The sequence below is a fragment of the Aquarana catesbeiana genome, linkage group LG05 (genome assembly GCF_042186555.1).
Source record: "Aquarana catesbeiana isolate 2022-GZ linkage group LG05, ASM4218655v1, whole genome shotgun sequence".
NCBI lineage: Eukaryota > Metazoa > Chordata > Amphibia > Anura > Ranidae > Aquarana > Aquarana catesbeiana.
In genome coordinates this window covers 181550554-181572583 of record NC_133328.1, presented here as the reverse complement: position 1 = coordinate 181572583, position 22030 = coordinate 181550554, and the positions used below count along the sequence as shown (strand labels likewise).

Below are 22030 nucleotides of genomic sequence, written 5' to 3'. Positions count from 1 at the left end.
CTGTATGGTACGATCAAGATAAAGAATTGTTGACTTGTTCTTCAGGAAAAGCATTTTATGGCAACATTACAGGACACATGAAGAGTATTTAGGAACATTGGGTTGGGCCGCTGCTTTAAGAAGATTGGACATTGCAAAAAAGATGAAAGGTCAGCCCAGTATAACCCCTCCCACTCCCAAAATGCTTCAGTTTTGTTAGCAAGCAATAGTAGGAGTGGTTCCTAAGAACAGAGCGGGAGCGGACCCAGATCCTGCAAAGTACTCCAAGAAAAGGACTTTACAGTATGTGAAAAATCCTATTTCCATACATTAAGTAATTGTACATTACCAGACATAGGAAGTGTATCCCAGAACACTGGAACATCCAAAAGCAGTTCAATTGGGGGGGGGGGGTTGTTAAATACAGCTTCTATGAGTGAAGGAGCTGAACTGAAAGCTGCAAAACTTTAAAGTATAGAAGCTTTCCAGATCAACAGAGAATGCCTCCCTTAAAGTGGCTGTAAACCTCAGACAAAGCACATCCCACTATAGTGTGTACTAGCCTAAATCCAAAGCACCAAGTGTGGTTCCTCTCTGATCCCTGATCCCTCTGCTAACCGCATAGGTCACTAATAGATCATAAGCCAACAACAATAGCCTGCAGGGAAATACAGGCTTTTTTCTAAGGAGGAAAAGAATGACCTACTGGCAAATAGGTTACAGCATCGGCCTTCTCAACTCAAGTCCCAGAATTTGGGGGCAACAATAAGCTTTATAACATAATTTCCTACACTGATGCTGCTTGCAGAATATTTCATTGGCAAACTGTACAGAAAGGAGTTTGAGTGCCAAACATTTTTTCCTGCTATGACATTTTTTCTGTAAATAGCCTAGCACCTTTCAAAATGTCAGTCAGAAGAGTCCTTGCTTCATAACTTGTTAAGGAACTATCAAACCTTTAGCAGATTTACCATGCTATGTTTATAGCATTGTGGCTTACAACTAGTAATTGACCCTATCTTTCATAAATGCAATCTATGAGCCAAATGCATTACTTGCATCTGAAGACATTACAGTGCTAATAGTAGTTGTCCACCTGTCCTTGATTTCTTCGCCTTGTAAAGAGCCGAACATTCCCTGAGTCTGAGAAATATGATGTTCGAAGGAGCCAATGAATAATAGATATGTTTTAATTAAGCTATATATTTCCATTAATTTTTTTCCATACAATGTTTTACAATCACATACTTTATATGAGTATCCTCTCTCTTTTTACATTCCTAAATATAATTCAGGTAATTGGTAGTGCTGTTTCCATTGGCAGTAGCTAATATCTGTGAAGATTAGAAAAGGTTGTGACAGCTGTCAAGAGATGAACCAGCAGAAGCTGAATGAATAACTATTTAGGGAAATAACTGCAGTAAGAGGAATGACCACATATTAATTTAGTTTTTTTTTTTTTTTAGCCCTATACAAAACTTCACATGAAGAAATACTTTAGCCCATTTGGTATTATTTGCATGGCTGGAACATGATTAAAGTGGCCTTAACATCAGCTACACTTTTTCATGGTTAGTACACGCTTGTCAAGTGCTATGTACATGCAAGACTAACCAGTATTTATTGCTTCCCTCAGAAACCTCAAAACTCCCCAAGACTAAAGGGTGAGTACATGCACAATCTTCATAAAAAAGCATAAATGTGATACCTTTTTGTATTTTTTATTGTAGAATTTCTATATATGTGGATGGATTTTGCAATACTCTGATTTATTCAAGCATGTACTGTAGCTCACTGTATAAATGATGTGTTTGACTAATTATGTATTAGTTGCCTTGTTCCAAGAACCCTTCCAATAGTTATCTGTCTCTGCTTGGCAAAACAAGTTTTTTTTCTTCAAAATCATCGCAGTAGGACCCCTTTCCACCCATACATGGATGCAATCTCCTTTCATCTAACGGAAAGTCTGTATGCCACTCATCTTGATGGTGAACATGCTTTTCATTTGAAAGGATAAAGATTGTGATGCACATTCATAGGAGCATTTTGAAGGAAGGGTCATGTGACACAGAGTAGAATGCATGTTAAGGAGCTCAGGAAACAGGTAAGTATGTGGCCTGTAAAATGACTGCAGTGTGATTGGTCACGGGCTGTGTCCACCGGAAAAGTAAAGTAAAAATGGTTGTATATACCAGTGAAATGCACTGGTATAAGCAATTATAATATGTAAAAAAAGAAAAAAAATCCTGGTCACATGCCCAGCGTAGTACAATGTTACTATGGTAACACTGTATTGCTCTAGTCACAGGATAAAAAAAAAAAAAAAATGTAATAAAAATTAAAACATTCATTTTACATACTGTCACCAGTCAGTGTCCCAGATTACCACCACACCAGTTATATGGCAATGCTGTACTGCATTGGTGATGGTATATAATAATTTAAAAAAAATGATTTTTTCTTACTCACCATAAATTCAATTTTTGTGAGTTCATTGGCGGACACAGCTGATTCCTCTATTCATGACGGTTTTTGATAGTGTCCTACTCCTGTAGGTGGGGCTATAAAGCCCTGTTTGGCCAAGGATAAAGAGGAAGCAGCTGTGTCCCTCAATGAACATAAGAGAAATTATGATTTTTTTTTTTTTTTTTCATTTCTTAATTTCCCCCCAAAAAATGACTAAAAAAATACAACTTCAAAAATCTCACCATGCCTCTTACTAAGTACCTTGGGCTGTCTACTTTCCAAAAGGGGGTTATTTGGGGGATATTTGTACTGCCCTTTAATTTTTGGGCCTCAAGAAATGAGATAGTCCGTCAGTAAATCAGTATTATTTGATTTACAGATACCATAGTTTGTGGACTCTATAACTTTCCTACAGACTAAATAATATACGCTGATTTGCGTTATTTCACCAAAGAAATGTAGCAGAATACATTTTGGCCTGGATTTATAAAGAAATAGTATTTATTTGCTAAATTTTATAACAGAACAGAAGAAAAATGTGTTCTTTTTCAAAAATGTTTGTCTTTTTTTTTTTTAGCAAAAAAAAAAAAAAAAACAGTGGTGAATTTAAGATTCTTCTAAATGTAATAAAATATGTTTGTTAAACAGTTGGTTGCATAACAGCCATCTATATTTTTCCTTTTCTGTTGTACAGTGGGGCAAAAAAGTATTTAGTCAGCCACCAACTGTGCAAAGTTCCTCCTGAACTTTCTATGCTGCAGGGAAGGTCACATAACTGCTGTAGAAAGGATGTAAAAAACGTATTTAGAAGATTTATTTTTAGCAATAAGAAGCACAACCAGAATATATGTGTACATGAACCACTTGCCTACCAGGCCAATTCTGACATTTCTCTCCTACATGTAAAAGTCATATTTTTTTTGCTAAAAAATTACACAGAACCCCCAAACATTATATATGTTTTTTTAGAAGAGAACCTAGAAAATAAAATGGCGGTCCTTTCCACTTTTTATCTCGCACAGTACTTTTGCAGCAATTTTTCATTTGCATAATGTGAAAGATGATGTCCCGCCGAGTAAATAGATACCTAACATGTCACACTTCAAAATTGCACACACTTGTGGAATGGCGCCAAACTTTGGTACTTAAAAATCCCCATAAGCGACACTTTAAAAACCTTTACAGGTTTCATGTTTTGAGTTACAGAGGAGGTCCTGGACTAGAATTATTTCTCTCTCTTTCAAGGCGATACAACATATGTGTGGTTTGAACGCCATTTTATATATGTGGGCGCAACTTACATATGTGTTCGCTTCTGCGAGCGAGCACGTGGGGACAGGGGCACTTTACTTTGTTTTATTTATTTTTTTTATTGGTAATTTTACTTTTATTTTTCTAGTTTGATGCTTTCTTTTTATTTCTTTTTTGTTTTGTTGATCATCTTTATTCCTATTACAAGGAATGTAAACATCCCTTGTGATAAGAATAGTGCGTGACAGGTCCTCTTTTCAGTGAGATCTGGGGTCAATAAGTCCCCAGATCTTACCTCTAGCTGGGAAGCCTGAAATCCAAAATAAATAAATAAATAAAAAAAAGATCCTGGCTTCCCAGCCGAGGCGGCAGCATTTTTTCAAATGCAGAAGCTGGGTGTGACATCATAACATCACGCCTGGCCTTCAAACGATCATAGAGATATCCGCCGACAGTCCGTTTCTTTGCCGGTTTGCCGTTGGCAGGGGCAAGCCGGGAGAAGCACTGAAGGGTGACGGAAGGGAGGGGATGTCCCCTCCCACCATCTATAAGAACCATCAAGCCACTGAATAGCCACTATGATTGTTCTTATGGTGCAGGGAATTGCCGACCCTTAAAGAAGATATCTGAATGATGTCTGTAACTGCAGGCATCATTCAGATATCACCGCTCAAAGTCGACGACGTCATAGGACGTTGGGCGGCAGGAAGCCGTTAAAGTGATTCTAAATCAGAAGGTTTTTTATCTTAATCCATCCAGCGTTGTACACGAGTGCCTCAGCCGTCCGGGACACTCCCTTCTGATTGTCTGAGACACAGTAGCGGCGCCATTGGCTCCCGCTGCTGTCAAAGTCAGTTAGCCAATCAGGAGAGAGAGGGGGCGGGACCGAACCAGGCCTCAGTGTCTGAATGGACACACAAAGCTGCGGCTTGGCTCGGGCAACCCCATAGCAAGCTGCTTGCTGTGGGGACACTCAACAGGAGGGAAGGGCCAGGAGAAACTAAGAGGGAGCCGAGAAGAGGAGAAACCAGGCTGCTCTGTGCAAAACCATTCACAGAGCAGGTAAGTATAACATGTTTATTATTTTTCAAGGGGAAAAAAAATGAGACTTTAGTATCACTTTAATGATAGCTAATTGATGAGAGATCACTTTAAATCTGAACTCCGAGGAAAAATGAAAAACTACCCTTGCAGTTGGTCAACCACATGTTGCAAGAGTTAAAGCAAAACTAAAGGCAAAACTTTATTTTTTATTTTTGGATTGACTAGAAAGAGATTAGTACACCAAAGTTTGAGCTGTCACCAGTAAAGTAAAAGAAGTCAAATCTCCTCAATGGGACACACTCGATGGCAAAAAAAAAAAAAAAAAAGCTAAGTTACAGTCTGCAGAGTTCAGTGGGAGCTAACTGGAGGAGAGGAGAGGAGAGGAGAGGAAAGGGACCCCCCCCCCCTGCCTTTTACACAGGAACAGAGCTAAGGCTGTCAATCACAGGCTGTGAGTGGGAGCTCCCATCCCTGCCACTTATTTTCTCTTGGTGTTAGGGAAACTTGACAGAAGAGACTCAAACATATAGCAGAGGAACAAGGCAACATAAATTACACTTAGTGCTCTGGATTAAGACAATACACGCTTTAGAGGGATAGGCTTTGTACATATTTCATGTCAGAGCTTTACAACTACTTTAAACTTAAGGCTCAGTTGGACTTTGGAAGTTGGAGTGGTTGTAAGGGCAGAAGGTTTTTTTGCCTTAACCACTTCTGCCCCAGAAGGATTAACCCCCTTAACCCTTTCACTGCCAGAGCTGTTTTTAAGTTTTTTGCACACATGTTTAAAAAATCATTTTAGGCCTGAAGATTACACAAAACCCACAAATATTATATATTTTCTGAAAGCAAACACCCTAGCCGCTTAACAACCGGCCCATAGCCAAATGACGGCTACAGGGCGGTTGTTTAACTCTGGGAGGACGTCCAGGGACGTCCTCCCAGAATTCTGCTCTCGCGCGCCCCCTAGGGCGCGCACTCGAGAGCATCCGTGACCGCCGGGTCCATAGGACCCGGCGCATCACAGATCCCGGTAAATGGCCGCTGATCGCGGCCGTTTACCATGTGATCGCTCCGTCAAATGACGGAGCGATCACATGTAAACAAACCGGCGTCATCTGATGACGCCGGTTCCTCTCCTCCCCTCTTTGTACCGATCGGTACACTGTGAGCGGAGAGGGGGATGGATGGATGGCTGCAGCGTTGTGGGCTGCATGTGTAGTGCCCACAGCGCTGCACAGAGACATCCAGCCATCCATCCATCCATGCTCAGCCATCCCCACTACTCTGCATGCCCTGCAATGCCCCACAGTACTCTGGTATGCCCCACAATACCCCTGCAATACTCTGCCATACCCTGCAATACCCCTGCAATACTCTGCCATACCCTGGAATACCCCTGCAATACTCTGCCATACCCTGGAATACCCCTGAAATACTCTGCCATACCCTGCAATACCCCGCAATACTCTGCCATACCCTGCAATACCCCGCAATACTCTGCCATACCCTGCAATACCCCGCCATACTCCGCAATACCCCGCCATACTCCGCAATACCCCGCCATACCCCGCAATACTCTGCCATACCCTGGAATACCCCGCAATACTCTGCCATACCCTGGAATACCCCGCAAAACTCTGCCATACCCTGGAATACTGCGCAATACTCTGCCATACCCTGGAATACCCCGCAATACTCTGCCATACCCCGCAATACTCTGCCATACCCTGCAATACCCTGAAACACCCCGCAATACACTGCCATACCCTGCAATACCCCGCAATATCCCGCAATACTCTGCCATACCCCGCGATACCCAGCCATACTCAGTGATACCCAGCCATACTCAGTGATACTCAGTGATACCCAGCCATACTCTGCAATACTCAGTGATACCCAGCCATACTCTGCAATACTCAGTGATACCCAGCCATACTCTGCAATACTCAGTGATACCCAGCCATACTCTGCAATACTCAGTGATACCCAGCCATACTCTGCAATACTCAGTGATACCCAGCCATACTCTGCCATACTCTGCCATACCCAGCCATGCTCTGCAATACCCCGCAAAAATCTGCAATACTCTGCCATAACCTGCAATACTCTGCAATACCCCGCAATACCCAGCCATACTCTGCAATACTCGGTGATACCCAGTCATACTCTGCCATACCCAGTCATACTCGGCGATACTCTGCAATACCCAGCCATGCTCAGCCATACTCGGCCATGCTCAGCCATACCCAGCCATGCTCAGCCATACCCAGCCATGCTCAGCCATACTCGGCCATGCTCAGCCATACCCAGCCATGCTCAGCCATACTCGGCCATGCTCAGCCATACCCAGCCATGCTCAGCCATACTCGGCCATGCTCAGCCATACCCAGCCATGCTCAGCCATACCCAGCCATGCTCAGCCATACCCAGCCATGCTCAGCCATACCCAGCCATGCTCAGCCATACTCTGCCTCTGTATGTGGCCAGGCTGTGGAAGTCTCACACATGTGGTATCGCCATACTCAGGAGGAGTAGGAGAATCTATTTTGGGGTGTCATTTTTGGTATGTACATGCTATGTGTTATAAATATTGTATAAATGGACAACTTTGTGTTAAAAAAAAAAAAAAGTGTTTTAACCACTTCCGGCCTTCCGTCATACGACGTCCTTGACTTTGTGCGGGGATATCTGAATGATGGGTGCAGCTACAGGCATCATTCAGATATCATCTTTTTCAGCCGGCGATTCCCTACACCATAAGAATGATCATAGCGGCTGTTACACTGCTTGATCGTTCTTACGGGAGGCGAGAGGGGACGTCCCCCCCTCCCGACGCCCTCCGGTGCTTCTACCGACTCACCGCTACGATCGAAGCCAGGATCTTTTTTTTTTTTTTTATTTCAGGCACAGCCTAGAGGTGAGATTTGGGGTCTTATTGACCCCATATCTCACTGTAAAGAGGACCTGTCATGCCATATTCCTATTACAAGGGATGTTTACATTCCTTGTAATAGGAATAAAAGTGATCAAAACATTTTTTTTGGGGAAAAAAGTGTCAAACTAAAATAAATAAAGTAAAATGAACAATAAAAAAAAATAAAATTTTTTTTAAAGCGCCCCTGTCCGTGTGCTCGCATGCAGAAGCGAACACATACGTAAGTCCCGCCCACATATGAAAACGGTGTTCAAACCACACATGTGAGGTATCGCTGCGATCGGTAGAGCGAGAGCAATAATTTTGGCCCTAGACCTCCTCTGTAACTCAAAATTTGTAACCAGTAAAAAATTTGAAAGCGTTGCCTATGGGGATTTTTAAGTGGCGAAGTTTGGCGCCAATTTTGAAAGGTGACATGTTAGGTATCTATTTACTCGGCGTAACTTCATCTTTCATATTATGCAAAAACATTGGGCTAACCTTACTGTTTTGTTTTTTTTTTAAAGCAAAAAACATTTTTTTTTCCAAAAAAAACGCGTTCGAAAAATTGCTGCGCAAATATTGTGCAAGATAAAAAGTTGCAATGACCGCTATTGTATTCTCTAGGGTCTTTGCTAAAAAAACATATATAATGTTTTGGGGTTCTATGTAATTTTCTAGCTAATAAATGATGATTTTTACATGTAGGAGAGAAATGTCAGAATTGGCATGGGTGCTCCAGAATGCCTGAAGGTGCTCCCCTGCATGTTGGGCCTCTGTATGTGGCCACGCTGTGTAAAAGTCTCACACATGTGGTATCGCCATACTCAGGAGTAATAGCAGAATGTGTTTTGGGGTGTAATTTGTGGTATGCATATGCTGTGTGTGAGAAATAACCTGCTAATATGACAATTTTGTGAAAAAAAAAAAAACTTGATTTTGCAAAGAATTGTGGGAAAAAATGACAACTTCAAAAAACTCACCATGCATCTTTCTAAATACCTTGGAATGTCTTCTTTCCAAAAAGGGGTCATTTGGGGGGTATTTGTACTTTTCTGGCATGTTAGGGTCTCAAGAAATGAGATAGGCCGTCAGTACTTCAGGTGTGATCAATTTTCAGATATTGGCACCATAGTTTGTGGACGCTATAACTTTCACAAAGACCAAATAATATACACTAATTTGGGTTATTTTTACCAAAGATATGTAGCGGTATAAATTTTGGCCAAAATATATGAAGAAAAATTACTAATTTTCAAAATTTTATAACAGAAACGAAGAAAAATTTATTTTTTTTACAGATTTTTCGGTCTTTTTTCTTTTATAGCGCAAAAAATAAAGAACCCAGCGGTGATTAAATACCACCAAAAGAAAGCTCTATTTGTGTGAAAAAAAGGACAAAAAATTCATATAGATACAGTGTTGCATGACTGAGTAATTGTCATTCAAAATGTGAGAGCACCAAAAGCTGAAAATTGGTCTGGTTATTAAGGGGGTTTAAGTGCCCAGTGGTCAAGTGGCTAGAGAATAAAATAGTGGTAGTTGCAATTTTTTATGTCACACAATATTACCGCAAAGGTCTAGGAAACGCAAAATTTATGTAAAAAATACACTAACGTGAAAATTAGGGCAAACAAGCACAAAAAATTACCCACATTTTTGGGAAAATTTAAAAGACGAGGTTGCACTAAGTAAATAGATACCCAACATGCCAAAACTTAAATTTATGCGCACGCGTGAAATGGCATCAAATATATTTTTTCTATAGGCGACGCTTCAAAAGTCCCCTATAGGTATCAGTTTAGTGTTACAGAGGATGCCTGGTATAAGAATTATTGTTCTCATTCCGGGGTACACGGTGATATGTAACATGTGTATCGCAATCAACGTTTTCACGCGTAGGCTCCCCAACGCATGCTTTTACGTTGGTGCGTGTGTATATGTGGGGGGGCCTCAAAAAAATTGGGGGGGGAGGGGGTTATGTGCTTGAGTGTAACTTTTTTTTTTACTTAACTTTTTTTTCATCACATAGGGGACAAACAGTCACAAGGAGAAGGGGAGGAGAGCGGACTTCTGGGGAGATCCCAGGCCATGGATGGGCAAGCGGAGCCTGGTAAGCATGGCGGGGAGGTGGGGGGGAGCACTGGTACTGGGGGGGGGGTGCGAGCGATCTGGCAGCAGCGGAGCCGCCCGAATGCTTTCATCTGACAGGTAGGAGTCTGCCTGTCAGTTTCACACACAATCCCGGTGGCTGCAGACACTGGATTGTGAGTGATACCACCCGCCGTCGTACGGACCTGGCGGCGAAAGGGTTAATGACCAGGCCATTTTTTGCACTATGGCACTCTGTTACTTTAACTGACAATTGTGCAGTTGTGCGACCCTGTACCCAAATACAATTGATGCCCTTTTGATATTGATGTTTTTTCCCACAAATAGAGCTTTCTTTTGGTGGTATTTGAGCACCTCTGCTGTTTATTTTTTTTGCGCTATAAACAAAAAGGAAGAAAAATAACAGCGCTCTCTGCAGGGACAACTCAATCCATACACCAGGTCCACTGACAGGTGCCGAGGCTCGATGTGTCCCAACACACTCCAATGCAACAGTAGTAAGAAGAGCTGGCAAAACAGTAATCCTTGAAGCGTCGTCTATTGGTACATCAGAGAGACAATAATACAATAAACTGACGCGTTTCGGCAATAACCTTAGTCAAAACACGTCAGATTTTTTGTTTTATTGTCACTCTGATGTACCAATAAACAAAACTTCAAGGACTACCATTTTGCCGGCTCTTCTTACTACATAAACAAAAAAAAAGACCAACAATTTTGAAAAAAAAACAATATTTTTTACTTTCTGCTATAATACAAATCCAAAAAATATATATATAAAAAAAAACAAAATGTATTCATCAGTTTAGCCCAATATGTATCTACATATTTTTGGTAAAAAAAACTCACAATAAACGTATATTAATTGGTTTGCACAAAAGTTATAGCGTCTACAAAATAGGGGATAGATATAGGGACTTTTTTTTAAATTGTTTTTACCGGTAATGGTTGTGATCTGTGATTTTTAGCGGGACTGCAACATTGCGGCAGACAAATCTGACCCCAAGTGACACTTTTTGGGGACCAGTGAAACCAATACAGTGATCAGTGATAAAAAAAATGTACAGATTACTCTATAAATGACACGGACTGTCAGGGACATATCAGTGGCCGTCGGGTGAACATGCGTGCGCGCAGGTGCACGAGGGACCTTCCCAGGGCAGTTTTGCTGAAATCCCCACTAGGGGGCGCCAGAGTGCTCCCGCGCGTGAACGGGAGCGTGCGCGCCCGTTCGCGCTAGCGCTGTTTGGCGCCAAGGGCCCTTTAAAAGACTGACAGATGCTTCCATCAGGTGCTGTTCATCTGCAGCTCTGCACCTGAAGTTCCTGTTTCCTGCTTGTTGTTGTATTGCTAGTGACCCGGCTCCGTCTGACCATTCTCCTGTCTCCAATCCGACCCGGCCTGCCTGACCTCGCTCATATCTTGTGATCTGTTGCCGAACCCCTGCCTGCCTGAATATTCTTTGATTATCCCTCCTGCCATATACTTGCCTGATCTCCTGCCAAACGGACTGTCTGACTCTGCTTTGCCTGTGTCCTGTGACGCTGCTTCCAGCCTGCTCTGCCAAGCTCCAGGTTCTGCTGCTGCCATATCATCCACCTGTCTGCCTACTGATCCGCTTCAGCCTACCTGCATTCGCAGCTCAGCCATCCCGGAGGGACGTCTTTCCAGTTCCAGTGTTTGCTACCGCAGGAACCTGCATCAGGCCCTCCTACCCACTGTGCTCAGGAGACCACTGTTCCCACTGCCAGTGGCTCCTGAACCAGCGTTTAAGAGAGGTCTCCTTCTACCAGTCGGGCTCAACTACCAGGTACCTAACACTGACAGGGAAGGAGTTAACTACAAGGGCGATTAAAGGGTTAACTGTGTTCCCTAAGTGTGTTTCTAACTGTGTGGGGGAAGTGCTGACAGGAACAACACAGAGATTGCTGTTCCTGGTCACTAGGAACAGCACATCTCCATGTTGCCCCCTGTCAGAACAGGGATCTGCCTTGTTTACATAGGCAGATCCTCCTGCCTCTCTGTACCGCGATCGCAATCCCTATGTCCGCCAGGCATGCGCATTGGCTCCTCCTCTGGCAGTGCGTTTGGGTCCACACTATCTATTGCATGAAACAACGTACAGGTACGTCGTTTCACGCAATAGAGACGCCCTGCCGCAGTATATATGCGGTGGGCAGTCTTTAAGTGGTTAAAGCATAACTCCACCCTCTGGGTGATCTATGTACATTGCAAGGATTTTAACAAACTGTGTTGCAGATTCCTATCTTTTGTTATCATGAAGAAATCCCTGTTTTTTTCCTTTGTGCCCTTGTGCTTAAGTGAGTCTAATGGGCGTGGTTTCGTAATTATCGATCAGCAGAATCAGGGCTGTGATAAGGAAAATTGCAGGGTCTGCATCCCTTTAGACGTGATTTCCTATTGGGAGTATCTCACCAAATTTTTGTTGCAGGGGATGACAAAAATCTGACTTGTATCTTAGTGTAGACTTCTGGGAAAATCAGTGAGCCAATCACACAAGCAGGAAATGATGTTTCTGGGGGTGTTCTGTACACATTCTGTGTACAGAACACCTCCATATTGCATTGCATTTTACAGAAAATTACAGTAGATTGAAAAAGAAAGGTAATTTTTAATAACATTCAATTACAATATGACTTATGTCGCAGTTGTATATGCTATATATATATTTTTTTTATTTGCCTTTTTTCACACGAAAGTGGAGTTACCCTTTAATGCATTCTCTGCATTAAGGTAAAAACAAAAAAACCCCAAAAAAAAAAAAAAAAAACTTTCTGTGTACAGCTCCCTCCCATGCTCCCCATTATACTTAAGTCTGATCACGATCATGCTCTGTGTCTGAGAGCATTGACTCTCTCAGCTCTCTCCTCTTACCGGACATTGAGGCAGCAATGGAAGCCATTGGCTCTCCCTGCTGTCAATCAGAACCTGTGAAGAGAGCTCAGGGCGGGGATGAACCATTCTGTGGACACATACAGCATGGCTCCAGATTGCGGCTTGGATCCAGATAGCGCTTTGCTATGGGGGCACTAGGCAGGGGGGAAGATCCAGCAATGTTGGCAGGGGACCCAAGTAGAGGATCAAGGCTGCTCTGTACAAAACCATTACACAAATCAGGTATGACATGTTTGCTATTTAAAAAAAAAATACAATTACAATAATCTTCATATCCTGCCAGGCAACTGATGATCACTCAGTTAACAATGCTAAGGCAGGCTCTGAGTTGTCACTCTCTGCATGGGTATTACACATAAATGTGGCAATGCTGTCAGTGGCATCACATCATTCACTTTCACAGCCTTCTCTCCCTCCCATATATTTGCAGAGGTTTGTCCCCTAGTGTCAATTAAGCTGGACCTTCACCTCCAGTGTCTGAGTGCTGAGGGAAAGGGATATTGACAGCCAATCTCCTGTTAGCTAACACCAAAGAGTATTACATATCCAATAATGACGCTGCAAAGGGAAGTGATGTATTGGCCATGCTGCAGCCGGCTTTGGTAGACCAATTCACCTCTGTGATCACAGAACACTTTTCACAGGTATAGAGATGGAAGAAAGGGTGTTCTTTAGTTCGAATCAGCAGTGAACAACATAGGGTGACCATGCTGTGACTTCACTGATATAGTACAGTGAAGGAGTATTATCACACCCTAGGACAGGAATTGTGTTCCTGGCAAGATCACCAGGTGAAATTGAAGGCAAAAAAGCCTGGGAAAAGACAGCTCAGGTTGAAGCCGCTGTACTAACGATACATTAGTACAGCAGTCTCCCCTGCTGAGCTATTATGTACTGACAAGGGGACGGCCTCCCCGCCAGAACACTTCAGCTGATGGCTAAGAGCGGTAATCGTGAGCCGGTTGGCTGCTGGTTTTCAGACTTCTGTCGGACTGGCTGCCCTACACATGTGCCGAATGTCGGCTAGTTTTTATTGAATCGACCAATGTCGTCTGACATTCGGCCTGTTTGCACTAGGCTTAATGCAGCCACCGCGTTTAAGGACTGGTAAGCTGCAATAAATTACATTCTTGTTCTTGGATTTAGATACATTTTAAGAAACTGGTGCAACCTGTTCTGGTAAAAATAGTTTAGAATCCACAATCTCTTTAAGATTATGAGCAAAATAGGCCAACTTAGTCATACAATAAGTCTCCGCGGTAGTCATTATTATTATTATTAACGATTTATATAGTGTCAACAGTTTACGCAGTGCTTTACAATGTAGAGGTGGGACAGCACAATTACAGTACAGTTCAATACAGAAGGGACAGGAGGGCCCTGCTCATAGAGCTTACATTCTAAATGGAGTGGGTGGTGGTACAAAAGGTAATAGATGCAGGGAATGATTTGATGGGGTTGTTAGGTGGATGTGGGATAGGCTTCCCTGAATGGAATAGTCATGGTATGAATAGTAATAAAATGGTGTTAAATAACAGCATTTATAAATTAGACATTTATATTAACCCTTAAGATCTGCAGCTCTGAGCTTATACACGGTGTGTTCATGCCTAACTGGCTAGGCAGTGAGGTCTATATATGGCCAATAATAGTAGATTTAAAGGAAGGAAGGATGGTGGATTAGTAAAAGTCAAACATTACAATAAAGAAAGGAAATTAGATACTAAAATAAAAATGTAAAGATAAGCCTTCTATGTATACACAATAAAAACAATTTGTAATATGCCTATAAGTATACAGAACTAGAATTTGTTTGCCATTATCTAACAGTGTCTAGAAACCAGGCATACTGACAATATCATTATTCGGAAAGCAACTGTACTGGTACTGTGTAACCGTCCGTAAGAAAGTAAACAAATAATAACATTCTGCCAAAAACAAGAAAAGTGTCAGTGTGCAAACTGAGAGGCACAATTCTTCTCTTAATCTTCTTCAACAGAATACAGCAAATTAGACCAGCTAAGTAGAACAATGCAGACGGTGATAGAAAGCTGTCAACAAATATCCAATGAAACCATTTTCTAGGCAATGCAATCAGCTAATAAGACATGAAAAATTGTACTAAGCAGAAGCCCACAGGTACAGAAGATACTGTGCATACAGTCATTAGTGTTCTACTACCTCCCCAGCCTTCACTCAAGATGTATCTGCTTTCAGAGAAGAGGAGGGGGCACTAGAGGAATGGCTGCTCACATCTAAAAGTTTGCTACTGAAAAGTCTCTTATCTTAAATCTAAACTCCAGCCATAACTTTTTTTTAGTTTTTAAACTAGATAAGAATAAGAAAGTGTCGTCCATACTTCTATTGGTGAGATTTGCTCTGTGGCACCAAAGCAAGATGTAAGATGAGTGGGAGCTATGGACAGGTTTTAAATTTTCCCTACTTTAAACTGCTGCCTCCATCACCATTGGTGAGATTTCTAAGCACATACTGACCCTATGAGGAAGGATCATTATCCAGGTGATGGCTTGTCACTTGGATAAAGCAAGCTGGGCTCCTCATGTACATGCAGGAAAACCTATAGATCAATATTAAATTATCAAGAAAATAGAACATCAAACCACTCTGGGGCTGCATCTCATTGGTGGGGTTACTACATAAGTTCTTTGTGGTAAATGCTGACACACTGCCTTAAAGTCTTACTAAATCCACAACAGTAAAATCAGTCTGTATATGCAGTAAAGCATGCTTGTTATACTGACTGTGGAACCTAAGGGGTTAATCCTCTGCATTGTGTAAAAAGGCTGTTTGATCCCATTTTCTTTGATCCTCCCCTTCTTCCACAGTCCCCAAACCCTCTCTTGGTAGAGTGCATGTGATCAGCACAGGGCCAATCAGAACTGTTCAGACAGAGGGTCAGAGGTCCTGCATCCTCATAGGACAATCATGGGAGAATGAAAACTCCTCCTACAAGCTTTAACTAGACACTGATATAAGTCACAAGACTGCTATATACTGCTGATGAGAAAAGGTATTTATCCATTTATAGTTGCTAAAATAATTGCAGTTCCATGTTCTGTGTACTGTGGGAGACCAGATATAGTGAATGCCGGGTTCTGGGTTTAGTAACACTTTAAGAAAAGGGACCTGAGTGTCCAGTATATGTTGGATTGTTAGTGATGTCATAGTGACGCAATATAACATTTTCCTTATACAACGCAGCGTTGTGGTGAGAAGAAATATTGATTATTGACATATGGGTCTACAACACACAGTCACATTTAGTGGGCAAAATTGATATAGTGTGATACCGACACTTGGACTTTTCTGGAAGTGAGAGGAAATGGGAAAACAGGCAACCGACTGAAAGATGTTATAACCCTTCCCTGCTCTATGTAAACAAAAACAAGGACTGTCTAGAGATGGATTTTAATAAAGAATCCAAAAAAACAGGAATAGGATAGAAAATAAAATGATTACTGATGATGCAGTTACAGATTCTGCAGTAAGTGTAGCACAGTAAAACAATGTAAATGATAGGGCCACTCAAAAGTAACTGTCCATTACTCATTAGCTGGCAACACAGATCAAATCAGCAAATGTCATTAGGGATTCATGTGGAAGTCCTGCCTATATCCATGTAATGCATTCCTATTTCTAAAATTTAAAATTTTTAAATTTAAATTTGAAATCAAATTTTGAAAAAGTAAATCAAACCCCTGATGCTGGAATCTTCATAGAAATAAAATAAGTATTTAGCAGAGGCAGCGCAAATACTTGACTAAAATTGAGTGACAGTAGGACAGCATGCTGGTCTTGTCACTTGAGACCCATCCTTATAAAAATACTAATTTCATGGAGTATCAATTACAATGCTAAGTGAAACCAAGCATATTAAAATACAGCCTATTTTTTTTTCACTGTTTAGTCTTAAGTCCATGGATAAGACATTGTAAGAGCTCCTATCAAAGATATAACTAGAACCTTCAGGGCCCCGCTGCAAGAAACCATGAAGGGCCTCTGGCCAGGGTCTACATGCCGCCGCTGCTCCTATCCAAGTGAACAGGGGGGCCGCGCAGGCCCCTTGAAGCATGGGGCCAGGTCACAATTGCAACCTCTGTATGTACTCCCCTGGCTCCTTCCATTACATTCTGCCTTTGGAGGCATAGAAGTTAGTAGGTGTTAACTGACACAGGAGGCCACCTCATACACTAATTAGATAAGAAGTGGGATGGTCAGCAGTATTTTTCTTGGTACAATTATATCATGACTTAGGATGTAGGTACCTTTACACTGGGTATAATACCCATTTATACTGAACACTTGATCTTTTACACCTCATACACTAGTTAAAGTGCATGTCCATCCAAACATTTTTTATTTGTTTTGAATAGCGTGGCGAAGGGTTAGAACCCCTGTTAAGTTTTACTGCCATATTTTGGGCTTCATTCGAGATGTTTACACTCACTTCCTGACTTGCTTGCAAGGTTTAACCAGACAAGGAAGGGAACGCTCCCACAGCAACAGAAAGAAAAAGAAAAATGTTTTTTGTTAGTAGATTAGGGGAACCTAATCTTTTTACTGCTGATTGTGTTCCTGTGTTAAATTTGCCTTCACTTCTGTTTGTTGAAACCATTGTCAGCAGGTCAGGAAGTAAAGAAAAATCTCTCTAACGAAACCCCAGAAAACAATCAAAATCTAATAGGAGTTCTAATCTTTCACCATGCTATCCAAAACTGGAAAATGTTTTTGGCTAGACATATTGTATACTTTAAGAATCTGCAGACTTTGAAAATGCCAAATATTGTAGAACAGTCTTTCTCAACTAGGGTTTCCCTTAAGACAGCTAGGAGTTCCTTGAGCAGTGGGTAGTGGATTGTTCTCTGGCCAGACAATTTCCGCATAGTTCTGACACATGGCAGTACCAGCTGCATGGAAGAAGTGGAGCTTCGCCTCTCTAACCACTTGTGTTAATGATCATATTAGCTGTCTGTAGGGGGGCATACTCCAACTGACCACCAATGTAAGAAACATTCCTCTCACTGAATCCCAATGTAAGAGGTATTTTTTCACTGACCACCAATGCCCCATGATATTCTTTTCACTGGCCTCCAGTGTAAGGTGGCTACTCTCTGATTAATTACATTGTGGTGTGGCTAATGTACGATGAGCTGTAAAGTTTATAAAGGGTCCTCTAATGCCACATACACACGACTGGTTTTGCCGTCGGAATAAACGCCAAAGGTTTCTCCGACAGAACTCAGACGGAATTCCATTCTAGCTGTCTTGCCCACACACAGTCAAACCAAAGTCCGACCGTCCAGAACGCGGTGCGTACAACACGTATGATGGGACTAGAAAAAGGAAGTTCAAGTCAGTAGCCAACAGCTTCTGTCTCGTACTTGCTTCAGAGCAAGCATTGTTTTTGGTCCGTCAGAACAGCATACAGACGGGAAGTTTTCCCAATAGGAATTGGTTCAGTCGGAAATATTTAGAACATGTTCTATTTCTAGGTCCGTCAGAATTTTCGAAAAAAAAAAAAGTCAGATGAGGCACACACATGATCGGAATAGACGATGAAAAGCTTCCGTCTGACTTTTTCTGTCGGACATTCCGCTCGTGTGTACGCGCCTTAAGACGTGGAAATGATTTCAAGGGTTATTCCATGGTCAAGAGGCGAGAGAAAGAGTGCTGTGGAAAGTGGACCGCATACTAACTGGATCATAGAAACATTTATGATAAACAGATGACAAATACATATAACTATAGAGGCAGAAAAGGTTAACAGAATAGCACTTAGCAACTATTGGGCTCAGTTGAATAAAACTTACTGTGGAAGTAATGAGTTTCTGACCAGAGACATAAATGTGCTGTTTGACTGGAGGCCTTCCTTTCTTCCCTCAGCCACAGTTTCATGGTTAACAAGTAGTGATGTGGTTTCTGCAAGTAGCCGCAAGCTGAAAAGCCTCCATTCCACTAGAAAAAAAAGTAAAGCCAAGAATGTTACCATACAGCTGTGTAATTGAAACAAAATGTTGAAGCTGCATGAAGACATACTTGATGTGGCCTAGCTTACCATTTTGGCTGCACACCAAGGAGACTAAAGGTGGGAGGATAGCATCCACAACCTAAAACAGAGCAAGAAAGGGTCTGGATTGAATTACTGTAAGAACAGAAATAGAATCAGTATCACCACAAACTAAAGGGTCTTAAAGGCTAACTCTATAATTAAAATGATCATCCTCTAGGGGACACGTAGTGATTTACTACCTATATAGAAGATTTCAGTCCTGTTGCAGTCTCTTCCTTCAACTATGTTTACCAGTAATTTCAACTCTTAGAATCAATAGGGGCGATCCTCAAAACCAGCACGTTATCTGTGATGTTGTAGAATTATAGCTAAACCTGCCAGGACTTGCTATTATTCTATCCAGATAAAACTTCAAAATGCAAATATCATACACACTGAAAGTGCATTGTTTACATTAGGTTTAATCCTCAAAAGTACACTTAGACCGCTTAGCCATTATATTTTTTGTCTGGAAACCAACTTTCTAGAAAATTTAGAAAAACTGATTTAATTATCAGAAACAGTCAACATGGTGGGATGAAGGAAATGATTGCTTCTTCAGATAAAAATACTATGCAAAAACACAATATTTTACCAGTAAAAGATGCAAAAGCTACCTTGAGAACTATCTGTAGTTAGTGGAAATGTGGGTAGATAATGCAGGGTGTGTTAATGAGGTCAGTTGGTGAACGTCCTAAGGTCTGTCCAGGAAGTAAAAGGAGAAGCCTTTCATACAACAAGCACATACAATGAGGTAAGGTAAATCAAAAGCTTTTTTATTTCTGCAAAAGCAGTACATTAATGCTATATTGGTACATAGGGGAGCTGGAATTTATTAAAAAAAAAGTGAACCTATCCTTTAATAAGCTTTACATACACTTTAACCGCTTCCCGACCAGCTGCCGCAGTTATACTGTGGCAGGTTGGCCCCCCTGTGCGATACGTTGTAGCTGTACGTTGGCTCTTTATGACGCTGTAGCAGGCGTGCCCAAAGCTTTCCCCCTGGCTGATGCGCGTGCCTGGTGGGCGCGATGACTGCCGGGCACCTGCGATCGCTCGTGACAGAGCGAGAAACAGGATCTGTGTGTGTAAACACACAAATCCCGGTTCTGTCAGGGGAGAGAAGACAGATCGTGTGTTTCTACTAAGTAGGAACAACAATCTGTCTCCTTCTCTAGTCACTCCCATCCCCTCACAGTTAGAAACACACATAGGGAACACAGTTAACCCCTTGATCACCCCCTAGTGGTAACCCCTTCCCTGCCAGTGACATTTATACAGTAATCAGTAGCTATTTTTAGCTCTGATCGCTGTATAAATGTCACTGGTCCCAAAAAAGTGTCAAAAGTGTCAGATGTAATAAAAAAAAAAAAGCGTCCAAAAAAATAAAACTTTTTATCAGTTTAACCAGTTATGGACCACCCGCCGCAGTTGTACTGCGGTAAGTTGGCTCCCCTGTGCGAATTGCCGTCATTGTATGCTGGGCATGTACACAGCGATTTGTGGGCACGTGCCTGTGGCCATTCACGAGTGGGTGACCTAACCAGCGGGCGACCCACAATTACTCCAGTGATTAGGAACAATGATCTCTCTCCTCCTCCAGTCAGCCCAGCCCCCATACAGTTAGCAACACCTCCCAGGGAACACACTTAACCCCTTGATTGCCCCCTAGTGTTAACCCTTTCCCTGACATTTATACAGTAATCAGTGGCTATTTTTAGTTCTGATTGCTGTATAAATGTCAATGGTCCCAAAAAAGTGTCAAAGTGTCCGATGTATCCGTTGCAGTCCCATTAAAAAAATCGCAGATCTCCGCCATTACGAGTAAAAAAAAAAAGAAGAAGAAGAACAATGCTATAAATCTATCCCCTATTTTGTAGATGCTATAACTTTTGCACAAACCAATCAATATACACTTATTGCAATTTTTTTACCAAAAATATGTAGAAGAATACATATCAGCCTAAACTGATGAAGAAATTTTTTTTTGAATATTTATTATAGCAAAAAGTACAAAATATTGTGGTTTTTTTTCAAAATTGTCATCCCTTTTTTTTTATATCGCAAAAAATAAAAAACACAAAGGTGATCAAATACCATCAAGAGAAAGCTCTATTTGGGGGGAAAAAAATGATATAAATTTTGTTTGGGTACAACATCGCAGGACTGCGCAATTGTCAGTTAAAGCGACGCAGTGCCCTATCGCAAAAAATGGCCTGGTCAGGAAGGGGGCAAATACTCCCGGGGCAGAAGTGGTTAAACTCCGTTTTATAGCGTAATATAATAAACAACAGACCAGCAATTAGGTGCCATCTGCAGCAAGCTTAAAAAAAGGGCAGCACTAAGTTAGTGCAGATATTGTATAATTGATACAGATCTGCTAATACAATACTTAACATTATAAAGTGTCTTTTTACCCAGTGCTGGATAATATACATTGGACTGCACTGCAAAGAGTCCCAAATCAAAAAGACTGTTGTCCCATCTATTTTTATATTTTTTTTCAGTTATTACAATACTCCCACTCTCACACAGATCTTAACATATACACACACATCAAAAACATTGAATACTGCATTCAGGCTCCAACACTTCATGTTAGAAACAACTCTGGTTCCGTCTGTGTCTCACAACTCCTCTACTGACTTTGCATCTCTGACTTACACTCACCGGCCACTTTATTAGGTACACCTGTTCAATTGCTTGGTAACACACATTGATAATCAGCCAATCACATAGCAGCAACTCAATGCACTTAGCCATCTAGACGTGGTGAAGACAGCTTGCTGAAGTTCAAACTGAGCAGCAGAATGGGGATGGAAGGGGATTTAAGTGACGTTGCATGGTTGTTGTTAACAGATGGGCTGGACTGAGTATCTCAAAAACTGCTGATCTAATGGGATTTTCACACACAACAATCTCTAGGGTTTACAGAGAATGGTCCGAAAAAGAGAAAATAGCCTGTGAGCGGCAGTTTTGTGGACGAAAATGCCTTGTTGAGGTCAGAGGAGAATGAGCAGACAATGAGATGATAGAAAGGCAACAGTAAATCCAGCAACCACTCATTACAACCAAGGTATGCAGAATACTATCTCTGAACGCACAACACAAGCAGATGGGCTACAGCAGCAGAAGACCATACTGGGTACCAGTCTCCTCAACTAAGAACAGGAAACTGAGGCTTGAAGGGAGGAAAAAACAAGGCAAAAAAAACAAAAAAAAAACACAGCACTCAACAAAGTCTATAAGTGTACCTTAAAATTGTCTGGCGTGTC

The 22030-nt window shown here is 41.6% G+C and overlaps 1 protein-coding gene across 2 annotated transcripts in view; it reads right to left on the bottom strand.

Annotated features, from left to right (window-relative positions):
* Positions 1–22030, bottom strand: part of LOC141144583 (serine/threonine-protein kinase ULK4-like) — a 1176078-nt gene that overhangs the window by 539797 nt on the left and 614251 nt on the right. For both annotated transcript variants that reach the window (XM_073630414.1, XM_073630413.1), the window contains exons 28-29: positions 18762–18813; positions 18517–18661 (exon numbers count right to left, since the gene is read on the bottom strand). In XM_073630414.1, the coding sequence (XP_073486515.1) occupies positions 18517–18661; positions 18762–18813 (197 nt within the window). The remainder of the gene's footprint in view (positions 1–18516; positions 18662–18761; positions 18814–22030) is intronic.